General features: G+C 34.1%; 1 protein-coding gene across 1 annotated transcript; it reads left to right on the forward strand.

The window, feature by feature from the left end:
- LOC109824519 lies at positions 754-5251 on the forward strand. The gene is made up of 5 exons (XM_020391136.1): positions 754-929; positions 1055-1135; positions 2994-3101; positions 3189-3458; positions 4967-5251. Exons 1-5 carry the CDS (start codon positions 852-854, stop codon positions 5057-5059), a joined length of 630 nt encoding a protein of 209 aa, XP_020246725.1. The 5' UTR covers positions 754-851; the 3' UTR covers positions 5060-5251.

Raw genomic sequence — 10655 nt, forward strand, 5'->3', positions numbered from 1 at the left:
GTTACAATACACCTAGGCTATGTTAGTTACACACCTGTGACAATACATGTTTGACCATGTATGTCATGTATGTTAATGATCCACACCGTTTATTATGATCTACGAATTCAAAACTTCTTAGAGATAAAAAATCACATATATGATATTTCTAGTTTATACATCCAATAACCTAGATATGAATGCTCTGTAATGGTCCAAAATGTCGTTTACTTTGAGTTGTTTGATTTACAGGATAGAAAACTCCAAATCACAGGATTTTGGTCCACATACATTTGAGGACACATAGATTACAATGAATGGTTTGCATTTATAAAATAGATGGGCAAAGATATATTTTCACAGATGTGTGCAACTTAGTTAAATCCTAGGTGTATTGTAAGCCTACCTAAATATGTGGGTGCATGTATATATATAATATATGTATACATATATCATATATGTGTGTATACATATATCTATGTGTGTGTATGTATACACACATATGTATATGTATACACATATGTATACATATATGTATGTGTGTGTGCAACTTAGTTACATCCTAGGTGTCTATCGCTTTATATAAGGATCTTTTTATAAAATATGCCACTTGGAGGTGCATGCATGAAGAAGTATTTTTCTCCTGAATTGTAGTTCACTGTAGCTTAAAGGATATATTTTTTTAAAATAGTGTGTGTTATAAAATCTATGTAGATATTTCTGGATGCATTGTTTATGTACTTCAGCCTGATCTGTCTATACCCTGCAGAAATTCAGTTGGTCTTGAAAACGTCAGGAAGGCTGCAGCAGCTGAAATAGATTCTAGAAAACAAATCCACAAATCATTTTACACAAATGTTCCTTGTGCATACATGGAAGATACCGCACATTTGGTTGCAAATGTCATTGGATTTGATTTCGACTATGAGAAAGACGATTACACAGTGAAGGTACTCTATGAACGGGCTTACTTTCATTACATGTTTCTATTTAACAGCTTGGTACGAGATGCGGAATGTTCCTTAGTATTTTGGTTAACCTGTATTGGAGATTTATGTTCTTATTTGTTGGTCAGGTATTTGATAAATTCCAGCCGGAATCAATTACTATGTGCAAGTGTGTTCTAAATGATAGTGGGGCGCTTGAAATCCGTAAGGCAATATCTCTGCCCTTCTATTGTTTTATGCTATTCTTATATCACGTCACTTGCCAGTTTATGAACTTTCCCGCACAAATTAAAGCTCCTCTTTCATATGAGTATTCACCGGCATTAAGTATAAGACAGTAATTCATGATGACCAAAGCTGTACAAAATGATATAATGGCTGTAATGGAACTGATGTAATGGCCCATAGTATGGCGTAATGGATAAAGGGAGCAGTATTGAAAGCTGCAGTATGAATTTTTCCTCAGGCATAATGTTTTGGTGCAATATTTCTTGAAACTTTTTATCAAAGTCCCTGCCACTGCACCATAAGTCCGAAGTTGTTGCAAGTGTTGAACAATATATTGGTAGACTCTTACTTAATACCACCCCCCACCCCCCAAAAAGAAAAAACTTGGACTCGCACAATCAGCATCTTTTTAATTTTTTTTTTGAAATCCGCTTTAAATTCATTGCCGATGGGGTTTTATTGTTTGTTGCTACGAGACCATGTCAAAGGTCCCTGATACTACACCAAACGTCCGAAGTTGTGTTGAGGGTTATAATTTTGCACTCTAGCAACTTTCTATGAAGCTTCAATTCTATTTGTTTGGAAGCGTACCAATAGAATTATCCTTAAAGCTTTAATTTGTGAAGTTTGTGCTACTATATGCAGCTTATGCTGTTTTGTAAGAAAGTCTATTCTTTTGTACCTTGTACTGAAGTGTAGGCTTCATGATAGATATTTCCTCATAGTCTTTCAGTCTTTTGTACTGTATCTGTCTCATTGGAGTGTTGGCAATTTCACTTCAATTATTGTTCATATTGAAGCATCTGGTTTTTCCCCCTTTTCCCAATCACTGCATTAGGTTCCATTGCTTAAATCCCTTCCTATTTTATCATGTGAATTAGATGCAAAATAGTGACATGAAACTTCTTGCATCTTCTACTTTTTCCCTTTTGCAGCTTAGGGCTAGTTTTCCTTTGCAGCTTATGGTTTTCACTTCACAATGTACACTTTGTTTTTGCTTGTGTCAAGCGCTTCACTTACACAGTTACACTTTCTTTCTTTTTTTTTCAACCTTTGCTACTTGAGTGCTTATAGATATTAGATTCAGCAATCACCTGAACTTTTCTTGACAATTTGTATAGCAAGCCTCATTGAAAAATTTTGCAAGTCTTTATGGCTCATGGACTGCTTTACTTTTTTGAAGATTATATTTTATATTTGCCACCTACTTCCAATGTATTCTCTCTTTTTCCCTGAAATCCTAGTTAATGGGTGTGGACTAATGGGTTTCCTATGTAGTAAAGGAATCAAAGGATGGTTTTCATTGCTGACATCATGCTTAATTGACTTTAGTTTTATAGGCATGTGTTGATCGCATGAACTGGAGCCACCATTTCTTTTGTGATTTCTCTCATGATAGATAGGAAGACTCCTCATTCACATTTAATGGAATCATATTTTCTATATCTTAATATTATCTGCTTATTGTTCTGAGGACTATTCGATATACATTTAAAACGAACTTTAAGTGGAAACTTCGTGGAATGATAAGTTTTCACTGAGAAATCTTCCTTGCTTCTTTTCCCCTCTCTTGATTAGTAGCAACTCCTTTGAGAAATGAATATTTGTCATTTGGTTCCCCGTACATGACTAGTTTATTACCAAGATCTTAGCTCAACCTTGCTGGGCACAAGTTCATTTCCCTCTGCCTCATCTACTTGGATTACCTAAAATCATGGTTCAACAATTCATTCTTTTTGCCTTCTTTCGTTATATAGTTATCTCTACTTGAGATTCGGACTGAAGAAGAGTAAACTTGTCATTTTATTGGTAGCATGTGGTTTCTTTCTTATTTTGCAGATTGAACTGAATAATGTGCGTCACTTTGTGGCTGACATATCTTGCCTCTACAAGGATCTAGACTTAAGGTTGATGCTAGTTACAAAAAGGAGAATTAAATCCTTGGATGTAAGTTTATGATTGTATGGGCTGAAATTCTTACTGACCTGATGTTTATTAAAAAGTAATGCCTGAGAGCTAACTAATTTGTTTCAGGATGAAGAGAATGAAGGCATAAACAAGCTACTAAAGTCTGCTATAATAGATCCAGATGTGAGAGGGGGACTGAGATGGCCTCTTGGTGAGGAACATGTAGCAGATAGGTTTAGCGTAGTTGGAGCCTGGTACACCAAATTCAAAGTTTTCAAAAATCAGTCAATGAAGATTAAGCTGAGATATGCTGATCGATTTGATCACAGGACTTCAACAGGTGAAGTTTCTAGTGAAGTTGCATTGAAACTGACTGAAATATCCAAGCACGTGAAGGTGAGTTGGCTTGCAATCAGAAGTTTAGATGAAAATAACAGATATTGCTCATTCCTGCTACTCATGTGGTCAGCACTTGCTCTTTTTAAGACCACTTTTTTTTCACTAGTTATGTACTAAATGCGGATTAAATTTTCATTTTTTGGCTAAAGAGACGTATTTTGAAAAAAAATGCAGCTTCTGTATAGCAAGCTTTTTTGTTTTTAGCTGATATATGTCCTTTACGATTACGCCTTCTCAAAAACACCTCAGAAACATCAATATTTGCTGTTACACCCTCATTGGCGAGATATTCAGCACACTTGTCGCCTCTTCTAAGCCGTTAGTTGCTCTAAAATCCTTGAAAACTTCCATTATTAACTATAGCAAGCTTTGTCATCTCCCTTTGTTCGGGAGAATTTTCGGTCCCCACTTGCTAACTACATGCCAATTCGACATTGGTCATAATGCCAATGTCAACTAAGTTGATGTAATGTTTTGTCAATCCTTTTACAGGGACTTATCTTTTTCTTCAAAGCACAATACACATTTATTGGACATTCATGCTGATTTTATAACCGCGGTGATATTGTTTTTCTTTGGTTATTTACCAATTGCAGTTTTGTACTTTTGGATTCTGGATTAGCAATTGAAATGACAAGTATGATTCAAATTTCCTTATTGATGTGTATTTTAGTATCTCCCCTTCAAAAAGAAAGACAAAAATATAACCCTGAAAAAAAAACAAGGAAAGAACAAAAGAAAAGAAAAAAAACAAAAGGAAAGGAATACACACTCACTTCTCTTATTGAGGTGCAGACATGGGGTATATGATTGGCCTAGTGGGCCTATAATTTACATGCATGCTGTTAGCAGAGCAAAGTAGGGGAGAGTCGGATTTAACAACTATGGTTTTTCATACACGATAACAGATATGAGAAAGTTACGATGGACATGTGGATGCATACTAAGATATAATATGAGAAATGACTGCATTCGTAGGAAGTTTGATTTACTTCTACTGAAGATAAAATGAAAGAGGATTAATTGAGATGGTTTGACCTTGTCCAATGAGGATAGTAAATAACTTTCGGGAAGATGTGATAAGGTTATAGTTATCAGTGCAAGAAAGTCTAGAAACAGGTCTAGGAGAATTTGATCGAAAACAATTAAAAACGATATGGTAATACTTAACAAAGGAGATGTCCTTAGCAGAACTGAAGGAGAGAAAGGGATTCATGCACCTGACCCAAAAAAAGGGGTAAAGCCTTTGTTGTTATATGATTTTGCATATATGCTGTTTGTGTTGTCTTAGACTACCATCTTTACTGGTGAAATGTTATTGTCATTAGTGGTTACTCTATGTTGTGATCATATATTCTTTTTGCAGTCAATTTTCTTTGTTTTCTAGAAAAAGTTTTAACCGATATGCATCCACTACCCTAATCTAGATGGTTTAGAAATTGTTTTACATGTATTCCCTTGTTTTGAGCATCTGTTTAACAAGTAGTTTTCTTCATCCATTGCAGGAAGGGAACATAGAGATGGGCAGGGAGATGGTTCAAGATGCGGTCAAATTGATCTGGGATCATTTTCTAAGCTACAATCATTCCTCAACGTAGTCCTTGTGTTGTAAGCGCTTTGTTCATATATGCTCCTTGTGAATAGAATTTGCTTTGATGGTTGCAATCAGATGACCGAACCCGTGTCAGTTTTAAGCTTTGTTATTGTTGTTTGAATTTTGGATGAACGGGTCTTTACTCTGAAGAATGAAAAATAATAATAATGGGAGCTTGCTTTGATGGTTGCAATTAGATGATTCAACTCGTCAATTTTAGGCTTTATTCTTGTTTAAATTTGGGATGAATATATGTCCTTAATCTGAACAACAAAAAAAAGTAATGAGATTTACACCATGACATCGATACATAAATCTATCATTACTCGTAAGATTACGAGTTACAGTTGAACAAGTTCTTTCTGAGAGAAGCATATCTTGAGTTAATGTATAGCATTCTATGTAAAATAAGTCGGACTCTTACTAACAGTTTTCTTAAATAGCTAATTCTGTTGACCTTCATCAGCTAAGTTATCCCGTGACAGTTACAAGTGATCTTGAGGATGACAGGCTTCATGTGTCTGAGGAGGTGTTTTCTCAGCTCCCATTCAAAGCTAAGACCGTCTGAGTGTGATTAGTTAAGAGATTAAGTCAAGATTCACACCCTAAATTGTGCTCTACTTTTATATCACCATCAGAAAATCATTTGGAGTTAAAACTTAGATGTTCAGGTAAGCAACAGGGCAAGTTTTATCATTTCATTTTAAAGGCGTTCCTTGTTTTGATAGCATCCACAGATCCTGGAGTCAGAACTGCAAGCGTAAAGAACATTTTGTAATATTTGTGCATCCTTATACTTTTTTTTTTACGATAAAAACAGGGCAAGGTGCCTTGCTCATTCCATTAAAGAAAACCTAGTATGATCTGGGTATTGAAGGAGTATAAAAAAGTGAATACCAAACAATTCATATTCACGAATAGGGAGCGGACCTTGTCGTCACCTATTGTTAGAATCGTTGCTAGAATTATTTGAGATATAAGTTAGAAAGCAAATATGAGTGTTGAAGGTAGTTCTATTGATATCAATGGAAGTGAAATTGATCAAATGATTAAGAAAGAAGTAAGGTTCAAGAGAAAAATGAAAATGTTGCGAAGACTTGTGGAGGCTAACGGTGGCAAACACGGTAAGCAACTGAAGTTATAAATTTTAGTTTTTGTATTATTAAATTTATTGACTTTTTGTGTTGATCATTGCTATAATATAATTTGCTTTTTCGAAGTAAAAATAGTTAGTCATGATGAAACTGTTGTCGGCTTATCTATTGTAGCTCCTATAACAAATAATTCCAAAAATAACATACATGAAAGTTCTTTTGAGTTACAACTGCGACTACAATTCTACTAGAATTGAAGATAGAAAATATGGGAACAAGTTCATGAAATGTTTTTAGTTCCATCAGAAGTTCTACGATGAATAGACGATACTTGGAAGACATATCAAGTTATGTTGTTAACCTATCAAGTGCCTTCTCTTCATGTGAAAATAATCAGATTGGTGACTCTCAATCTGATTGTGAAGCCAAAAAGATTGAGGGTTTCTCCATATTTCTATCATAAATATGACGAAGACACCAGGAAGCCATACTTCTGTCCATATAAATTCAGCATTTCATGAAGCTATTGAACCTTTAAACATTTTATTATCTAAAATGTGAAAGTCATAAATATCTTATGTCATCATTTTATATTATTTCTCATTAACTTTATTGTAATATTTTGTCGTAGCCATACCATTTTTCCCAACGGTGACAATCAACAAGGCTACCTAAAAATGCAGGTATGAATTATAAATGTTATTAAGTAATGAAAAAAGTATTTTTAATCTCTCTTTTCAGTTTTCTCAATTAAGGTTTATAGTACTTGAATTATTGATGTATATGCTACACAATTGGTTCTCATCCTTCAGACACTACGAGTGTAATAAGGGCATCCATTTGCAAGACGATCACCCTAATATGATTTATAATGTTTTAAAAGATTTAAAATTATGGACCTTCAAAAAACCAAAAAATTTTGCTTGATTTAAAAACTGTATGATGTTTTAAAAGTTTTAAAAATTCTATATTGTTTTGAAATTTACAAACAAATTAAAAAAATTTACAAATTCTCTTGAGTCATTTGTTTATTTTGGACTGATCTAAAAATTCCGCATTCATCTAAAAAATACTGCATTGATTTAAAAGTTCTAGACTACTTTAAATTTCTAGACTAATTTGGAAGTTCTGCACTCATTTAAAAGTTCTGGACTGGTCTAGAAATTCTACACTAATCTAAAAAATCTGAACTAATTTAAAAATTGTGGATATATTGATTTAAAAATTTTGAATTAATTTGAAAATTTTGGACTAATCTGAAAGTTCTAGATTAATCTAAAAATTTGGACTGATCTAATGCTGAATTAATCTGGAAATTTTAGATTAATTTAGATTTCTAGACTGGTAAGGAAATAATAAATTATTTCTAAAGATTTTAATTTAACTTCTAGGCATACATGTATCAATTATGATTACTATTAACTAATAAAAAATATTTTTAATCTCTCATTTTATTTTTCTCAATTGTGTAGAGAATGTAAGTGGCGATGCTTAAAATTTTCAGCATATCAATTCTTTTCACGAGGGTATGTTTATATGTATTGTTTTCTGCTCAATTTTTTTATAAAATTAAATTTGGAGTTAAGAATCTAATACATCTTTTTATTAAATGGTTGCAAACTATAATAACGTTAGTGATAGTGAACATCATAATATTACCTCTATCAATGAAGGTATTATTATGTCCACTGTTTACCAATGTATTTTTATTTGTCATAAATATTTATCATTAATTATAATTTAACAATCGTTTATTATTGAATTACATTTGGTAGATACAAAAAATATTATGTTATTGGTCAACAACAGATTACTTCTCATAGAGGAGGTATTATTAGCTTACCTTTCACTAGTAGAAAAACGAGCAACCTAGACGGAAATTTCCGTCTCGGTTGCTCAATTTCCTGTCTAGGTTGGTACACCTAGACGGAATTCCATGTAGTTTGTTCCGTCTAGTCTGATTCGGTCTAGGTTGGGGCAAACTAGACGGAATTCCATCTAGGTTGACCAACCTAGACGGATATCAACCTAGACGGAAGTAAGAAATCCGTCTAGGTTACCAACCTAGACGGAATTCCGTTTAGGTTGATTATGACAACCTAGACGGAATTCCGTGTAGTTTGACTCATCCTAGAGGAATTCCGTCTAGGTTGATATTTTTTCAGCAAAAAAAATTATTTGCACTTTGTATTTCCCTGTACAATTACATTAATACATAAATACATCCAATAAATACTGTACACATGAATACATCCAACCATCCAAATATAAACAAAATTCATAACAATTCCATTCAAAACCAAATATAATCAAATCCAACACAATGCACAAATCCAACCATCCAATCCAAAATATACATCAACCAATTCCATCTAATATATACATCCAACAACATATATACTAACAATGTACATGAATAAGATAGGATACACTACATGAATAAATGTAGTGTTATAACAAATAAATCTGTTTATTGCATTAAAAATAAAAAAACCTCATCTATCATCGTTGTCGGCAGTATCTCTATCCCAGTTACGAGAACGGCTGCTGATCCCTCCAATATCTCTACTCTGAATGTTCAATTGAATAATCATTATGTGATGTTTGATAACATATTAAAAAAATAAATTTATAAATATAAGAAAAAATAAGGTACCTGAGCGCTGCTCTGTCTAGCGTCAAAATTATCGCCAGTCGAGCTTATGATCCGTATGATACCATCATACGTGCTATAAGAAATCACAACGTATAAATATTGTATAACATGTCCCATGAGATCGTCCATCGAGTTCGTCGTCAGCGCAACTCTAGTCATCTCATTAGTCACCTGAATATGTAGCTCCAGGTCAATCTTGTCAATCAAATACACAGAGATATGTGCGACAAATGACATAGCTTGGAAACTGCTTGGGACTACTCTCATTGATGTAGATGGCGTGGAGGATACTGTGGATGATCTCATGCTTATGCCAGGTGAAGCTCCAACACCATGCAGATGAGATCTTCCTCTCCTATTATTAGGGAGAAATAAATATTGATTCAATAAAGTTAAACAAATATAAATAGGAACGTAGTATTCAAATCGATTCGATTTTTTACCATCCATACCTATTATGACCCATTAGGTTCTGTGTGAGAGTGATGTTCTCCTCTGCAGAAAGCATGCGAGGGTTCGGCTCGGTTTGTTCCTCCTCCTGCAAAATGTACACAGATGCAGCCTCCTTGGATGCAGTCTCAAATCCCTCCTAAAGCACAAATATATACTTAATTTAAGGTAAAGACCATATTATTTGTGTTCTCATTTCCTCGTAATATTAACAATGAAATAGAGTTAATACTACTACTCAAGATATGTACAAGTCTCACCACCAACTCGAGATTTGCCTTGATCTTATCCCGATTCTTCTCATCACCTCTATATCTATAATGAAAAGTACCATACGCCGCTTATGCCCTCAAGTGTATCAACATTAATGATTTTCCTTGTTATATTATAAATTATGAGATTTCATAATCATACTAAGCATTAAGATCATTTAAAGCTTTAAATGACATATACCGTATCCTGACAATAAACAATCTCCAGATTGGCATAGGAGTGTGAGCTCAAGTGGTGGTCATGCAGCTTCTTTCTTCTATTTTCTGACCCATTCGTGGATTTATTGTGAAAAAAATTTAGTAAATACGCAATGAAATAATATCTTAAAATTATAAAGTAATTTTCATGAAACTAACCATGGCGGCATCGCTGTCTCAATACATGAGGAGAGCCGTGAAATGAATCTCGTCAACTCGGTCATCGAGGTTCAAAAACCTCTGCCAGTCCTCCTCATATCTGTCATAAGTTTCATGTTTGATCTCATGCCTCCATTGTTTGAGGACCGCTTCAACCTTAACATTAAACACATAATTCCAAGCCCCCTCAAAGTCCTCAAGGCAGAAGTAGTCCTGTAGATTTACATACACATTTAGTAAGCATAATTTACTATCAATTACTAATTATTAATAAATGACAAGCTAAAGCAATATGCAGTTACCATAATCTCAGTCCATGTCGCCTTGTATGCGGTCTATGGTAGTTCTTGGAAATGAAAATAAGGGTTGATAATGTTCGCTCTACGCACGAGAACCCCAATATATGCATTCAATCGGGTCAACCAAGGACCAATGGGCAAATTAGAACTATTCCACCGAATTATCGCCCATATTCCTCGTGGCGGTTGTTTAGATTCAGGCTTACCTCCACCACGTCTGTTCTCTATGTGATCTGGCTTAGCACCTATAATAATAACATGATAATATATCATATAATATATAAATGTGAAAATTAAAAGTATTTATATAATTTACCATTCGTTATCTCTCTTTCTTTTGCTGCGAGTGCAACAGCTTTCCTAGTCTCCAACATAAGAAACATTTCCTCTAACTTTCTTGCAGCACGTGGGTGGTACTTCCTTGAGTCATCCATGGACTTATGAGCCAGTATGGAATGTATAGGATGGATAT

Source organism: Asparagus officinalis, chromosome 9, assembly GCF_001876935.1.
Source record: "Asparagus officinalis chromosome 9, Aspof.V1, whole genome shotgun sequence".
In the NCBI taxonomy this organism is placed as follows: Eukaryota; Viridiplantae; Streptophyta; class Magnoliopsida; order Asparagales; family Asparagaceae; genus Asparagus; species Asparagus officinalis.